The sequence below is a fragment of the Xenopus laevis genome, chromosome 9_10L, assembly GCF_017654675.1.
Source record: "Xenopus laevis strain J_2021 chromosome 9_10L, Xenopus_laevis_v10.1, whole genome shotgun sequence".
NCBI classification, from domain to species: domain Eukaryota; kingdom Metazoa; phylum Chordata; class Amphibia; order Anura; family Pipidae; genus Xenopus; species Xenopus laevis.
In genome coordinates, this window is record NC_054387.1 from 92,436,310 (window position 1) to 92,454,365 (window position 18,056).

General features: G+C 38.0%; 1 protein-coding gene across 1 annotated transcript; it reads left to right on the plus strand.

The window, feature by feature from the left end:
• Positions 1–520: 520 nt before the first annotated feature.
• cpo.1.L (carboxypeptidase O gene 1 L homeolog) lies at positions 521–17,220 on the plus strand. Its single transcript, NM_001093836.1, is given in 11 exon segments — positions 521–629; positions 3,640–3,715; positions 4,298–4,422; positions 5,130–5,244; positions 7,258–7,359; positions 10,198–10,302; positions 11,394–11,504; positions 13,743–13,833; positions 15,234–15,436; positions 15,646–15,730; positions 16,880–17,220. Coding segments are annotated over 8 exon segments (1,071 nt in total). The 5' UTR covers positions 521–629; positions 3,640–3,715; positions 4,298–4,422; positions 5,130–5,133; the 3' UTR covers positions 17,143–17,220.
• Positions 17,221–18,056: the final 836 nt, after the last annotated feature.

Consider the following 18,056-nt stretch of genomic DNA (forward strand, 5'->3'; position numbering starts at 1 on the left):
TCTGTATGTGTTCTGAAATATACATTGCTGTTTTGCAGCACTTTTGTTCCAGGTTTAATTGTATTCAGGGCCCACGTTCCAAAAACATACAAAATAATTAACTGTCTCCTGTTAAACTTGAAGGCTGTGTGTGACCAAGTTTTGGCCCAATTAGGACATGGACTGATGTTAATTATGTAAAACCTTTATAAAGGACTGCAGAAAAAGTCAGCACTATGCAAATAAAGGATGATAATAATAGGTGCAATCTATTGACTTTAGTCTCAACGTTTTTAAACCATTTACAATATTGACTTGCTTGCAGTCATAAACAGAGGTTTAAAGTCATTTGACCTGCACTTTCAAGATGTGCAGGTCTTGAAAAAAAAGCAGCTCACCCTGTTATATGATTATGATATGGTTGTCATCTCAACAGGGCAGATGGATAAGGTGAATGTTATCTTTATTACTCAGTTCAGTAAGATCTTACCACAAAGTTCAGTAAGTCATCATAAATTTGATGCAGGCTAACCTTCAAGTCATTCAAAAAACGTCTTTTAATTCAACAGGATGAAGCTCTTACTTTTGGGTATATGTATGCTAGGCATTCTAACACAGGATGGGTTATGTTTAAAGGTCCAGTACAATGGGTAAGTAAGCACAACAGTACCTGTTGTTAGATTTTAAAAGGTATTAAGTGATTTAAATAAGTTATGTTAGCAAAAATTTACTTTTAATGCAGAAATTAGGTTTGGTAGGTAAAAGAGAACTATGTAAAAATATATTGCTTCTTTCCTTGTTAAATAATTAGTGTCTGCATGTTTTCTTCCTGCGTCTGGCATTTCTATTTCCAAATTTCTACTGCCACTGATTTTTAAGTCTGAACTGGTTAGGTTGTTACATAAGTACCACACTGTGCTATATCTTTATGCTTACAGATAAGATCCAAAGGTATCTTTCAACCTCTGCACGCTTTACAATCCATGTAATAGTGAAAAAAGTGACAGACATTATAACTAAGAATTAAGTCACCAATGGAGATCTGTTGCCATGACCGATCTCCAAAACACTGAAAACACAATGGCTAGAATGGCTTCCTTCCGAAGTGTACAGCTAGAATATTTAGGGGCACAGTTATATAAAATTATATTTTCCCCCTACCTTCATGATATTATTTCTGAAATTTTGCACATACTTTTAAAATGGGAACATTTGCAAATCACATTTTGTGATTGAATTAGCTTGAAAAATCTCAATTGGTGCAAAGTCACATGCAGAATCACATGGTTTACAGAATACAGTCAATCATTATCTGTCGACTGTTCAGGATATATCTTGTCAAATATTTAATTCAACAATAACAGCAAATTCTACCAAATCCTTGCAAAACACCTGCAGGGAAAACATTCAAAACATCTTTAATCAGCTCTAAAGGTCTGTTTAATTCACATTAGGCTGAATAGAAATATGTAATAACATTTTGAGTAAACATGAAGGTTCACTGGTGCTATCAATAAACTTTACACTTCACTCTTTGCCCCTTACTCCTTGCTTCGGTGTCTGTGTTCCATTACTTATCTATTATTTGCACAATTTCCATTCTTAGTAGTAATAAGGATTATTGTGAATATAAATTACATTTTCTGACCTAAAGTACATATCTTCAAATACCATAAAAACAATAACATTGCAGAATATTTAATTTTCAATGTATGTTTATATGTAAGTGATGATGCGCAAATGGCAAATTAAACCCGACCCTTTCTCAAACTGTAAGCAGATAAAAACAAATGGGGACTTTTTTTTTTAAGGCTAAATGTTGCAATATACTTATTCTAATCTCAAAATAGCACATGAGGAGAGTTATTTACTAAACCATCATTTTTTTTGGGCAAAACCTCAAATTTTCCATGGTAAGTTTGTAAAAATTATTTCAAGATTTATGATATACTGAAGCTGCAAAAAGTCAGAAAAATCGGCCTTCTCAAACCGGCTGAGGTCATGTAGAAGTCAATGGCAAATGTCTCTTTTACAATATGAAGATATCGTGGTCTGCACTGGGTTAAGTCCAATAATCTGAAAAATGTGTACGATCAAGGTTTCTGCTCAGTTTTATTTTTTACCGTCCTGACTTTTTCATGTTATTTTATTGATAAATAAGATAAACTCGTGGATGGGAGTTTGGTTGAGCTTGGTTTAATAAAAATATGAGACAAATTCCAATTTTAGTAAATAACCCCCCAGGTATTGAAATTAACCACCAGAGGTGGGAAATAAATGGACACCCATTTTGTTACCCGTTAATTAACACAAGTTGGTAGACAGGGTGAAATTAGTATTCAACGTAGACATGGCATAAGACCAGGTTGACCAGATCATACCTTTAATTTGGGACACACAAAATATCCTGCAGGACAATATTTCCATCTTATTGCAATAGATTTCTACAATGCATATTTCCAGTGCCAATCCTGGGGCTCCTGAGGCAGCAGCCCAGATGCTGCCCTCCCTCTCCCGCTCTGCGCTTAAAAATCAGCATCGGAGCGGGTCAAAAGGGGACAGCATTGCTAGTGCATTGAGCGCAATTGCTCTCTTTGCACTAGCGGAGCTGAATTTCAGGTTTAAAACCCGGAAATTCGTCTCTTAAGGTTACAAGATGCGGCTTTTTGACATCCCTTTAAAGTTGTCCACGGCATCTGCCCATCTTTAATCTTGTTAGGCCATCCTTTGCCTGCCAGGGCACTGCTCAAGCTCTGGACAGCTGCTGAGAAATTTTATGGGTTTTCAAACAAATCAAATCAAGTAAGTAAGGTTATATCTGCAACAGTAGCTGATATTACAGGGCTGATTATTTATTAATAAATGTGATACAGTGTAATGTATACCTGAATTAATTACTAACCAGCTCTGTATTATGAATTTCATATATACTCAAATAACTGACAGCAGCCCAGAGCATGTGCTGCTAATCTGTCTATCTGCAGCTGTAGTGTAGATGTGGAGCTACTAGGGTAGCAGCCAGGCTAAACACCAGAGACAGGAACATTAAACTTAGATTTTGGAAAAACGGTAAAAAATAAAAGATGGAAAGTAAATGGAAACAGTCTTTATTTCTGGTAACAATCTGAAAACAATTTGACTGAAAAACATGTAAAACATGGAAGGTGGACAACCCCTCTAAAGTACATTTGTTTATATATTTTCAAGACAAGAATGTACAGTAGCAATATAATAAGGATTGGTATAAAGGGGAACAATGTATTATGTCCTGTCATTTATGAATGAGTCAATTCGTTTTCCAAAAAGTGAACCAAGATGTAATGTATTGTACAAGCGTCATCAATCATCTTAATGCATGTAGTTGAAGATGCATGCAGACGTATCATACAGTAGACAAACATTGATGTAGAGGTAACATTCATTTATGGCCAAAATATTATATTGCACCCTTTGACGTCTTCAAACCTGTCAACAAGTCATTGTAATAGTTTTCAGAGTTTTTACACTGTCTCCTTTTGTTTGGTTTGCAAATCTGAAAGATAGTGACGTAGTATCATATTAAAAAAATAAACATAATATTGCCTAAAACTATAGCTATAATTACCAACAATTAGTGTTAAACTAACATTATGATTACCTTTATTTAATTCATTCTTTCAGAGATCAAGTTTTGAAACTCACCCTGAAAACAACAGATCACTATGAGCATGTGCAAAATATCTGCAAACAACTCCAGGTTGGTAACAATTCTTTCATACATGTCATTTTTAATTTTGTTTCAAAATGTCTTTTTTATAGAAAGTCAGATCAGATTTTACGGCCTGGCCCCCCTAACCTCAATATTCTTAACTGTACCTTAAGGAAGGGTTGTCAAAAAGAAAAGGCACAGTTTACATAACTATAGCAGATAAGCTCAGTAGGGTACAATGGGTTTAGTTCTTACACTGAAATCTAAAGCAATTGTATACTACAGAATTTATCTGTAATGTATCATGTGCCTTTTCTCCTTTTTCAGACTAAATGGCTGTCCCCATGGTTGCACAGAAGCTTATTTATATAATTAAAGTAGTGTTTCTGAAGCCTTGTGTTGTACAGGTGTTTACTAATTTTGCAAATGACCAAACATAATATGAGGTGAATAGTAATTACTTAAACAAACACACATCAATAATTTTTACATAAAGTTTATGTATATCTTTATTTATATAGCAAAGCTGGAAGTGAAATAACCCTAAGATTTATGACAACTAAATGCACACAGTTGACAGCTACATAATAATAATAATAATTTGTAATTATTATTTGTTTTTCTGTTTAGCTTGATCTCTGGAAACCAAGCAGAATAGAAGATATTCAGCCTGGAAAAGAAATGCATGTTCGAATACCATTTCCAGTTCTTCAAAACTTTAAAGAGAACCTTCATCAAAAATCTATTCCATTTGAGTATGTCCTAGAATGTTGCTTTGTTTTATCAGTTTGCTTGGTGTTAGATGGCAAAGTAAACTCTGGTGAAAGCAGTAACGTTCAGTCAAATTCACACTTTACTGAATTTGCAGAGTTACGACTATTCACCAGAACGAAAAGTCGCCTGGTGATGGAGTGAGAAAAATTGCTAGCGATGGTCTAGTTCGCTAACGAATTGTCCTCTACACCTGGCGATGTCCCTGGGGATGGGATTTCTGTCGAATTGACGCTAGCATTGGCGACTTCGCCCTTTAGTGAGTCTGCCCCCATGTTTCTCTTATAGGATTCATGATTCTAATCCTGCATATCTTAATTTACTGATGGTCATCAATGAGGATCAGTCCCTCCATGATCTTGGGCAAAACATCTTTCAATCATACATTGACATTATTTTAAACTGGCAACTTACATTTATCATAGAAATCCAAAACTTGCAAATCATTACACTCATATCTAAATATATGCTGTATGCAGTGTGTTCTAGAATGCAAACTGCTATCCCATTGGTAATCCCCTTGATCTATAAGACTGGATCAGATGATAATAATACTTAAATACAGTGAAAAGGCCAACAGGAACAACGTTTTTTTCAGAATATTTGAGGCTAAATATTAAGATGTGTATTAAGATTAGATGATGGAAACAAGTCAGTATACTCTGATTGTCTCATTTTGCTTAAATTCCAGAGTCATGATAAAAGATGTACAAGAAATTATAGACAACAGCAATGTGGGTGACTACAGAAGACAGAAAACAATATTGGCTGAATTTGATTATACAAAATACCACCCAATGGATGAGGTAATAACATAATACATTTATAAATTCTAAGTCTGCATCCGTCAATGGGGATCATTTTTATAGACCCAAGTGCAACTCTAGATGCAATAAGCTCTTATGTAATTGTAGGGATGTGAAAATCGTAGACACCCTTACACTTTACAGACAGGCACATCCCTAGTAATATGGACACCTTAGTGGGTCCTTATGGGGACCTTGTGCTTATGTAACCCCTGCAGTTCACACAGTGTACACCAGATGGCACTGTGCCAAAGTATAAAAGGTTTAGGAACCATGTGCTCTGGGTCCATTGCTTTAGCCCAACCAAGCAGGCTGGAAGGGAATGGGTATTGCTGACCCTAGGCGCCTTGGCCCTAGTAATTAGACAGCTATACTCGTTTTATAGATCACTCTAGGAGTGATAGAGAGGTTATTTAGTTGAGCAGCTCAAGGCTCCGCCGAGGAGATTAGAGGGATTAAGATCCCAGGGTATCAATGACCCAGAGTAAGGAACCAAGTGTTGAGATAGGGATGTCAGGAGTTCCCCTAGTCTGCCACTGTAAGATATCCTGAAAACTGGGCAATACCCATCACATGCTGTCAACTTACTCTCTGCTGTATATTCCCTAGCCTGTGGGGATTCAGCCTATACATGCAGTGAGTATATGCTTCCTTTATGCTGCTGTGTATGTTCTATACTCCATTGTGGCTCAATGTGCTGAATGATCTATGTGCTCTTGTTCAATAAATACAGTTATTTGTTCAACCGTTAAAGAACTACTGGCGCCCATCATTGTGCTATTGCACCCAGTTACAGTTACATTACACCCTGCCTCCACCGCGTTGCGAGGGCTTACCCCTGAGAAAGAGAGCTCATCAGTGGTCTCAGCCCACATAGGAAAGTAGCTAAACTGCCCTAGCACAAGTCAGTTTACTATAGCGCTACATAATTAATAGATTTTGAATCAAGACTGAATTGTAAGTCATGTGTTAGAAAAGCTGTAATTGTTATGAGGGTCATACAGCACTTTCTTTATCCTTTAGTTTATGTCTGAACATATATATGTTTATATACCTCTGCAAAAACCCACTCAAAAATATTTAATATGAAAGAAAAAACTGTTTTCAACATTTCAGTCACATTCACTGACCTTCATCAGACTTGAAAGAACAGCACCGATCCTAAATTCTGTCCTCCAGTGAAATGGCACCACAAGCCCAGTGGCTGCAATAACCACTTTGTAAACAACTAAAAAGTGTTAGAGAAGTGTCCAACTCCAATGCATACCTAGTCTGTGGTGGAAAATTCACTGCAACAGCACAGCTTTGTAATAAACTGACATTGATAGAAGCAAAAAACAAAATATGTTAGGGGTCATTTAAAAAGTGCAGAGCAGGGTGAAAAGTATATGTATAATGTTCTTTAAACGCCCATGTTTTTGCACACTTTGCCCTGCCCTGCACATTTCTGAATTTCTACAGTCCTCTGCCCTCCAAAATTGAGCACTGAGACCCAAATGTACTGGTGGGTGTATGGGTTGGGGGAGGCATGTCTGGTTAATCAAATGCAGTTGGTGAGCACCAGCAGGTGAAGGCTGCAAGAAAGACCTGGAAGTCAGTAGGGATGGGGCTGTCTTGCACCTGTTGACATTGTGCTCTGCACCTAGCACTTGATTTGCACCCCAAGTTTAGCTCTGCATCAAGTATTATAGGTATTGGGAATAAATTAGTTAAACGCAAAAAAGTCCAATTGGTTCTGTATTCGATGTATAAGTGTTTGATTGCAGCTCCCACAAAACGTGTCCATCTTGCAGGACTAACACCTTTATTAATGAAGTAACCATACTGTGTGTTTTTGCACTTTTTTTTTGTTTAAGCCTATTGGTAATAAATTGCTGGGTTAGATCAGTCATTTTCAAACTTTGACCCATTAACATATTATTCCCCTTTGTGGAAAAGCTGGTTTATAAATGTTAATTATTAACATGCATGGAAACTAATTATGCACAATCACATGTTGGATTTATTCTACAGATTTATCAATGGATGGATCAAGTTAAGGAGACATACAGTGACCTGGTTTCTATGCATTACCTAGGATCAACATATGAGCATAGGCCTATTTACTATTTCAAAGTAAGTGTATGAACTAAACAGGAACATTATTCTTGAGTTTTCTTTTGAATATTTGATATAAAATAAAAACAAACTGCCAAAATGATTATTTTCAATCTAGTTCACCAGTTATGACATTTGCAACATGGATAGCATAGAAGTAGGGATATGCTAAATTAAAGGGGTGGTTCAACTTTAAATTAACGTTTAGTATGTTATAGAATATCCCATTTCTAGCAATATTGCAACTGGTCTTACTTATTTATATTTTTACAGTTTTTTAATTCTTTGCCTCTTCTTCTACATATTTCCAGCTTTTAAATTGGGGTCACTGACCCTGGCAGCCACAAAACTATTGCTCTGGAGCTTACAATTTTACTGCTACTTTTTACTCCTTATCTTTCTATTCAGCTTCTCTCCCCTACTCATATTCCAGTCTCTTATTCAAACTTAGCATTGCTACTAAGGTAAACAAGACCCGAGCAACCAGATAGTCACTGAAATTCCAAAATTAAGAGATGTTGAACTAGTAACGTAACTAAGCAGGCACAGACCCGTGCGCCTTCTCATCGGCTCGAGCATCTGGAGGGCCTCAAAGGGGTGTGGGCCCAGGTGCGATCGTAGTTACAAACCTGTGCTGAACAAAAGCCAAATAACCAATAAACCATAAAAAAGTAAAAATAAAAATAATTTGCAATTGGTCTCCAAATATCAATGTCTATAACATACTAAAAGATAATTTAAAGGGGATCAACCCTTTTAATGCTTTCCTTTGAACTCCTCAAATTGATTGTGAAGAGGAAGCCAATAAGATATTAACCGGAATGCTCGAGACCTATGGTTTTCCGAATAATAGATCGTTCCATAATTTAGAACTTCAAACCTGTAAGTGTACAAGAAAATCATGTAAACATTAAATAAACCCAATAGGCTGATTTTGCTTCCAATAAGTATTAATTATATCTTACATTGGATCAAGTGCATGGAACAGTTTTTTTATTATAGAGAAAAGGGAAATCATTTTTAAAAATTTGGATTAATTAGATACATGGAGTCTACAGGAGACAGTCTTTCAGTAAATCGGAGCTTTCTGGATAACGGATTCCAGATAATGGATCCCATATCTGTATTACGTAGAAAAATTTTAGCTTCAGCTCTAACAGTTCACTTTCAATATTGGAGTCTGAATGTGGATGCAATGCATCCCTATAAACACATGCCCAAACATTAGACCATTACTTTTAGCTGAATTGGTTCAAGTGTGTACTGTCAGCCATATTTGGTTTTTGGGTTGTGCATATTATAGTTTGAACTATTGATCAGTATAGGTAAAAAACTTCGTACTGTTTTTTCCACCAAAAATAAGCCACTTCCAAGCTGGTCTTAAAAATTAACTGTCTGCCGAAAAATGTGTAATGCAATTACTTTCTAGAACAAAATAAACTGAAAAATGTGAATTTACCGTATATACTCGAGTATAAGCCGAGTTTTTCAGCACCCAAAATGTGCTGAAAAAGTTTACCTCGGCTTATACTCGAGTCAGTACAAGCAGCAGACAAGTGATCGCTAAAGCAAATGCGCAGAAGTAAGCACGATTATTTACCTGGCCTCATCACGTCCCCCCTCCCTAGTTCCCACGTCACTGGATACTGAAGGAGAGAGACGGCTGACCGTCCCTGCCTGCGTCCCACCCACATTCTTCCCTACGTGCGTGAATGCAGGCTCAGAGGCACGGGCGATCCCATTTATGTGCAGGGGAGGGAGCTTTCCTCCTCTCTCACTCGCTGCCCTGTCAGCAATAAGGGCTGCTGTTGTAAATCAACGTTTTCCGGAGCCGGCAGGCTCCATACATTGATAGTGCTTAAGCTAAATATATGCAAGAAACCAAGAGAACTCTGATGTAAATAAGAGAAGCCCCCCTTTTACATAACCATATAGTTTGTTCTCCTGGATGTGATTTCCTTCCTGGATTTTTTGCGGTCCCTGGGAAAACGAAAAAGTAGGTTTCACTATATGATAATTTTAAAATTCTATCCTGTGCCTGAAATAATCTAGCCAAGGTATTTAAAAACTGTGAGGGGTTTATAAAGGTCACCAAACAAGCAGATCAGAGTCTAATTTGCACGCCACGGGCAATCGCATTTATGTGCAGGGGAGGAAGCTTTCCTCCTCTCTCACTAGCTGACCTGTCAGCAATAAGGGCTGCTGCTGTTGTAAATCAAATGTATTCCGGAGCTGACAGGGCCCTTCCTGCTCTCTCTCACCGCTCTGCCAGTATCCATGTGGTGAACTCCCTGTCGCATCAGAGAAAGTACAGGGATAGCAACTTGCACTAACAGTGAATGTGAGGTAGCGAATGCTTGAGAGATGAGTGGAGTGCCTGGTCTATGATGTGAACTACAACTCCCACCACTCTGCTCTGCCATCCTGCAGCACTGATCCCTGGCAGCATTATTTTCCCATCTCACATAAGTCATAGTACAGCAGAGCACATCTGCTGAAATGATTGCCTGCACTTCCCCCCCCTTAGCTATCTGTATAACAGAGCTTTCCTATCCCAGTTGCTGCACAGATCCCCATTGTAAGCTGCAGTCCTGTCCTACTCTATGGCAGCTGCGATTCTAGCTATCTGTTATTTAGGAAAATTTGGGAAACTTACCAGTAGCTGCTGCATTTCTCCCCCTAGGCTTATACTCGAGTCAATAAGTTTTCCCAGTTTTTGTAGGTAAATTAAGGTACCTCGGCTTATACTCGGGTCGGCTTATACTCGAGTATATACGGTAGTTTAAGTTTGGATTTTTTATAAAATTTTTTTAAACAACTGATTTTACATTTACATTTTCTGTAATGATATCACAGATTGGCTGGCCTTCTGACAAACCGAAGAAAATTATTTGGATGGACTGCGGGATACATGCTCGTGAATGGATTGCTATTGCGTACTGCCAATGGTTTGTTAAGGAGGTATGGAAATTTGACCCATTTTGCAGTAGCAATGCTGTGCCCTGGAGTAATATAGATTGTTTTTTACTTAATGGGAATCAAATTCTCTATATTTAAAAAAAATATATGACCCCAGTTTGGCCCCAGAAGGGCACCTTAGTTAAACAGGAGCTATGCTCCTCTTCCTGGGTCAAAGCATGACCGATAGCTTTCGCCAGTTGAGCCACTAAATAGTAGTGTGCTATAATATATATGCAGAGCACACATGGTCAGGGTCCATTTTGCCAGTCCCCTTACTTGAGCAGGCAGGAAGGGTTTGCATTTGGAACCTAGACAGGTCAGGTGATAGGCTACTGACTTTAATAGGTCACTCTAGGATGATAGATATCTAAGGCTATTTATACAAGCAGCACAGGCTCCACCAATGAGTGTTGAGTGGGATTAGGATCCAGGTACTAATCACCCAGAGTAGGGACTAACTGTCAGAGTTACATGTAGCCACTTAGGGAAAAGTCTGAAAACTGGGAATACTCCTGTGTTACCCTTCCGGGAAATTATTCTGATCATTGGTGTTGTGAGTATCTGCCTATCCTCTGATGTATATCCCTGCTTATCTCTAATTGAACACCTTTGTGGATTAAGTTCTTTAAAAAATAAGTTCTATGGTTAAATTGCAAGAACTACTGGTGCCATTGTTTTGTAGCACCACTGATTTCAGTGTATTACACCCTGCCTCAGGGTCGGACCGGGCCGGTGGGACACAGGGAAAAAACCCAGTGGGCCCTAGCCGGCCCAGACCTGCTCCCCCAGAAAATAAATTTAGCGATGTGGCATGTCTTTTGCACGCACGCACAGCGCATTCGTGGAGGCGGGCAGGGGGCTGGAGGTCAAGAGGGGGCCCCTGGGACTGCCAGGAGGGGGGCCTTTTGACAGCAGCCCGGTGGGCCCCAGGCCCCCCAGTCCAACCCTGCCCTGTCTCCACATCATTGCAATTGCTCATCCCGGAGAATAAGAGGTTTTATCTGGAGCACATATTGGGGTAAAGCTTACATTTCGAGTAATGGTTTTACTTTAGCCTTACACACTAAAACTTTTGTATGTCTTTTATTCAGATTCTTGAAACTCACAAGAACAATCCTTTGCTCCAAAAAGTACTTCATAATATAGACTTCTATGTTGTACCTGTCCTAAATATTGATGGATTTATTTACTCCTGGAATGTGGTAAGAAGGAAAATAACAATAAACGTTATTTTAAATAATGTACTTAATTATACTGCAAGGTTTATTCTAATGGAGTGGTCAGGGGGAGATTGCTTTATATTATTATTTACATTACTTTGACTGTTAAGATTTTGCTGGGAGTATGGCTCAGCTAAACCACTCTGACACATAATAGAAATACTGTAGTTAATATGCCTCTTAAATTATTTTATAAGCTGTATGTGCAAAAATGTTCTTTGTCCATATAAGTCCAAGTAAAAGTTGAATTGTGTATGAAATATCTTATGTGTGCTAGACAATTTGATTTGTGCACTGGTGTCATTACTTGTGTGCGTAAAGATGAGGGCACTAGTGATGGGGGAATCTGAGCTGTTTCGCTTCGCTGATAATTTGCGAAATTGCGGAAACTTTTTTTGGCGCACAACATTGTTTTTCTCCCATTGGAGTCTATGGGCATAATTGTTGCAGCGAAACTTGGCAAGAATTTTCGCTCCTCACTAGAGAGCACTACACAGAGAGAACACTATATATAGCTCCAAAAATAGCAGCACAGAAAGAAATCAGAACATGACCAAATTGATAAGAAGTTGGGGCAGGATCTATAATGCCATAGCTATAAATGGGAAATAGTCTGGCAAACAGATGACAAAGCAGTGATAAGGTACAAAAGATTAGGATCTGAAAATAATATCAACAGATATACAATAATAGTTATATTAGTAAAAGTAAATAATTATAAGTAAAAGCAATAATCAGGTCTTATTGGCATCTATAAAACCTTCATTGGCATTAGCCAGCTATCGTGCATCAGCATATGTACAAGCTAACCAAAGCAATGCCACAAGTACATAAGTACATGTACAAGGATTCTTCTACTCAATTTAAGAATCCTGTACCCAAGACTCTGACATACAGTAGATATCCCAGTTTACTGATTAATTTTTTTTTTATTTTAAATCTCAACAGCTATTATTAGAATTTTTAACACTATACTCTTAATAGCTTTACATCACTTAGTTCAGGCAACCTACTGCTGACATAGGCAGATGACACATGATTTTAAGTTGCAAGAATCATATATATATATATATATATATATATATATATATATATATATACGTGTGTGTGTATATATATATATATATATATATATATATATATATATATATATATATATATATATATATATATATATACACACACACATACACATTCTTGAGTCTCATCTGTCAAATATATATGTGTCAATATTCAAAGTGTTTTTCCAAGTGGTTCCTATCAGCAGAGAACAGTAAACAAGAATGGTAAACAAGTTAATCTGACCACCAAGCTGCCTGATAAAATGCCACAATAGGACATAGCCTTGCTAATATTTAGACCCTTAAGGGTAGGGACACACTGGACGATTTGTCGCCAACGTTTTAAAAAAGTAAATTACGGCGACAAGACGATCGTCTTTTTTGAACAGACGATTCACAGCGACTATTGGCACAGAGCGATTTGTATCCCATTACTCTGTGCGGTACGTGCTCCACCCAAACCGGAAACGGTTTGTGCTTCCCGCTGTAACCTGGCGTCTTTATGTTCTTGCGTTTGTTCAGAGACAAAATGAGCGATATGTCGTCGCGATTTGCTTTTAAAAAACGTTGGCGACAAATCGTCCAGTGTGTCCTTACCCTAAAAACAGGGTTAGCTGCTAGGGCACCAACCCCCTGTGTAATCAGCAAAAGTAGGCTGACCTATCTTAATGTAGTATTATAACAGTACTTTTATGTATATTTCACAATGAATTTTTACCATGCATGGAACATATTTGCAGAACTAAAAGGTAGTTTAATCACTGCGCTTTGTTATTGCCCATAGATCCTGTAATTTACTGCAGCATCTGTTAAATGATACTCTTTAGTAGCTAACCCAGCCTGTTGGGCACATTTCTGGAATTAATAAACATTTTTAGAGCTGTTAAGAAACATAGGAAAATCGTTTATTTTTGGAGATTCATGGGAAAAAATTGCATTTGATTGTAAGTAAATGGGCCCATACATTATAAATAAACATTTATTATGTGTCCATCAGTCCATTGCAATTAGGTTTTTGACCTTATTGTGTTAATTATAGGGATGCACCGAATCCAAGACTCGGTTCGGGATTCGGCATCCCTAGTTAATTTTAAATATAAACCAATGGATTAACTAATATCATCAATATTCTAATATTTATTTTGTTACAAAAATACAGGATCGTCTTTGGAGAAAATCACGGTCTTCTCATAACAATGGAACCTGCTACGGAGTCGACCTCAACCGAAATTTTGATTCACAATGGTGCAGTAAGTAACCTTGTTAGGGCCCCAGACATTTATTAAATGTGTAAGAAGGGGTTAAACTTATGAAAAGAAGTGCTGTAATAGTGCAGTAACCTGTAATGACCAGTCAGATCTCTGACTTTTATTTCAACTTATCGTTGCCTGTTCAAAGCAAATTTCTGACATATTTTTACCTGCAATATAACATTTTCCACATAATTCTAGGGTCACTATGCACCCTGCAAGACACAACTTAGTGCAAGCAATGCAGCAAAATAGGTGCAAATTTAACCAGTTTTGTAAAATTTACATAATTCTGTCTGTTATAAATGTGGATGTCATGGTATGGGCTTTGTCTTACATCTATACATCTATCCTGTAGCTTGTGCAAAATTAACAGTTAACAGGGCAATAGAACATATTGCTAAATTATACACTTCAATGTTCTGATTAAAAGGTTATTGAAAGGATTTCTCTTTATCTAGGACAGTGCTAACCAACTAATTACGTCATGGGTCTATTACACATACAGCGTATTTGAGAGCCAGATTATATTAAAATGATCATGCCATACAATCAAGTCTATGTAGCCCATGATTAGGGGGCATAAAATACAGCCCATGGGCCTCCAGCTGGACAACCCTGATCTAGGTAGTAGTTCAACCAGCCCTATGTACAGCAGTTAGGACTCTCATGTTGCCATGTCATTTCATTTAGTACTTCAGGTCAGTATATAATCTTAAATGAGAACTAAAACCCCCAATAAGAAAAGCCTCTACCTACTACCCTAGATAGTCCACCCCCCCTGCTTCCCCCCGCATAGTTCATTATCCCTGAAAGTGTCCCCAATACATTGCTCACATATCGGTGCAGAGTAAGCGCAGCACATATCATGGTTGCCATCTTATGGATCTTCAGTCTTCTTCAGGTCCTCTTCCTTCCTTTCGGCAATTCACAAACTGCACATACACCAATACGGCGCTCCTTACAGGTGAAGCTGAAGACCTGGGAGACTCTGCACCAATATGTGAGAAATGTATTGGGGACACTTTCAGGGGTATTGAACTATGCAGGGGAAGGTTTCGTTCTCCTTTAAGAACTCTGTCAATGTTCCCCAAGGTATTGTTCTTCATCTAGAAATGTGTAATTAAAAAATGAGAGGACTATTTTCATTGTTGTTTGAAGCCATTGCTTCAATGCCATTTTCCAACCATTTCCCATAAAAGAACGGAATGGGAGCCAAAAATGATGTTCACAAAAGCCAAGACATATACCTCAAACATGTCTACCCTATTGTTAAATTATTGTAAAATGCTGTCATGAAGTGCTGGGTGTTTCATTCAGCAATAGTTGGACATTAAAAACTGGTTGGACACTTCTCATTCACGTATTTTTAGATATATAGTTGTTTTTTTGTCCTCTAGCTATTGGTGCATCTCACAACTGTAAAGACATAACATTTTGTGGAACTGGACCTTCATCAGAACCAGAAGCTAATGCTGTGTCTAAGCTGCTGGGGAGTCTTAAATCTGATGTTTTGTGTTTCTTAACAATTCATTCCTACGGTCAACTTATCCTTCTGCCCTATGGTTATACAACGGAGCCTTCTGTTAATCACGAAGAGATGGTAAGATTGTCTTCCAGATAACTGTACCTGTTTTACGGTTATAGCTAGGAAAAATATTAGTCACTCTTAATATCTAACAGCAAAAAAAAAAACACATGAACAAGTAGAATAACACAAAAGTTAAAAGGTGTTTTTATCAGGTAGATAGATGGTCAGAACATAAATTAATAAAATAAAATCAATCAAACTTTTACTCTCTCCATTCACAGTTAAATATATCTCAAAAGGCTGCTGCAAAACTCAAAGAGAAGCATGGCACTGAGTACAGAGTTGGATCTACATCACAAATACTATGTAAGTATTTTAGGGCTCTAGCTATGTAAGCATTTCATTAACTAGGTGTTTAATTTAGGTACATAGGTGGTTGATTGAAAGCTCAGTACCTCGGAAAACCCCATAATGAATATTTTGTCCTTTTCCAGAATACACCACAGAGAAGTTATATATATGCAGGCACAAACTGATTGTTCAGATAGGCAGGCATATTATTAGGGGTGTATAAGGATGGCATATTTAAGCGCGGTATCTTTGAAAACCCCTGGTTAAGCAAAAAGTTAAAGTAAGGAGAATAAAGAAAGAATGTACATCAAGATAGAAAAGACATAAGGAAAGAGGAAGGGAAGTAAAAGCAGGTAGCACAGGATATGTTGTATGCATGCAGAAAGGTGCCTAGAACTGTATAGCCATCAACAATTATTATGTGAAAAGACATATGGGGCAAATTCACTAAGCGCCGAAGCGCCTAACGCTAGCATTACTTCGCTAGCGTTTGTCATTTTCGTTACCGCCGCAAATTCACTAACGAACGCTGGCGTAGTTTCGCTAGTGTTACTTCGCACCCTTATGCCTGGCGAAGTTTCGCTAGCGACGTAACTACGCAAATTCACTAACGCGCGCAGTGTACTGAACGCTACCTTTTACGCTAGACTTCCTTCGCCACCTCAGACCTGGCGAAGCGCAATAGAGTAGATAGGGATTGCTTCAAAAAAGTCAAAATTTTTTCTAAGTCCCAAAAAACGGTGGCGTGTTTTCTACATTATGGGTGATAAGTGGGCACATGTGTAGGGTGATAAGTACCTAGACAGTGGGCACATGTGTAGGGCAAAATAAAAATGTTATTTGATGAATTGAAGGTTTTCTAGGCATTTGTAGTGCTGATACGTATTCCTCCATTGAAATTTGAATTTGGCGCCCGATGCAAATTAGCCTTCGCTAGCGTAACTTCGCTTTACTTAGCGAATCAACTCTAGCGCAACTTCGCATCCTTACACTACCCCTGTGCGCAACTTCGGATTTTAGTGAATTTGCGAAGCGCTGGCGAAACTACGCCTGGCGAAGTGTGGCGAAGTGCGGCGAAGCGCGGCGAAGGTGCGCCTGGCGAAACTACGATTGTTAGTGAATTTGCCCCATAGCCTTTCAACTACGTCTCTTTATGATTAACAGATTCCAATTCTGGGTCATCTCGGGACTGGGCCAAAGATCTAGGAATCCCTTTTTCATTTACATTTGAGCTGAGAGACACTGGTACATATGGCTTTGTACTCCCTGAAAATCAGATCAGACCTACTTGTGAAGAAACCATGGCGGGAGTAATGACCATTGTTGAACATGTTGATGCAAAGTTCTTTAATAGTGCTATAAGCATTTTCTCTTCCAATCTTATGAGTCTATCTCTTATCATTGGTCTCTATTATACAATGTTTTAATACAATTGAGGTTCAGATATGATATATATATTCATGCATTTTTTTGACTGATGAAATAAGAATAAACCATCTGTTCACCCATGGTGCCTTTTGTTGTGCCTTTTATTCATGATAACAAACATTACAGCAATGCATTTTTTTGTCATGTACTGTAGGGTTTACGTCTTTCTTTTATGTTTTCAGTTATTTATTTACTTCTCATGTGCATACATACAAGTAAGGACAGTTTTATTAGGAGCCAAAAAATTTGAGAGAATGTGCAGCCGCTTTCCCTCCAGGTTTACAAAGGGGTTGTTCGCCTTTAAGTTAACATTTCGTATGATGTCGAGAGTAATATTCTGAGGCAATTAGTTTTAATTTTTGATCTGTGGTTTTTAAGTTGAGCTTTTTAATCAGCTTTTTATGTGGAATTCATGGCCATCTTTTTTTTATCCCCTACGATGAGAGCATTCAGGCTGCGAGTGTGCAGAGCGGTCCAACGGAACCAGAAGAGAGAGGTAAAAAGGTAGTGAGTGGGGCCTGATACTGGCCCTGTTTGAGAGCAAAATGCCAGGAGGGGCAAGGGCCCCATTTGCCCCTATTTGTGAATGCCCGTGCATCTATATGTACATGTAACTATTAGCATTAAATCTAGTGGCCTGTGTTGCTGCCTACAAAACTGGATCTTTGTTTCTGTTAGTCTCCACTAGGTCCTTGGTGATAAGCATACTGTTGTAATTAAGAACATTGCTGATCTTATGCCTCTTTGCTTTGCAGGCCTGTATTACAGCTATAACAAAAGGAATGTGCACCTTAGTTACTTTGAAAGATCCAGGTGTTCTATTCCATTACAAAGAATCCTTATTCAGCAAAATGTGATAAGCAGGGGATTACAGCTCTACAGCAAACTGAGATAAAAGGAACTATTTCACCCT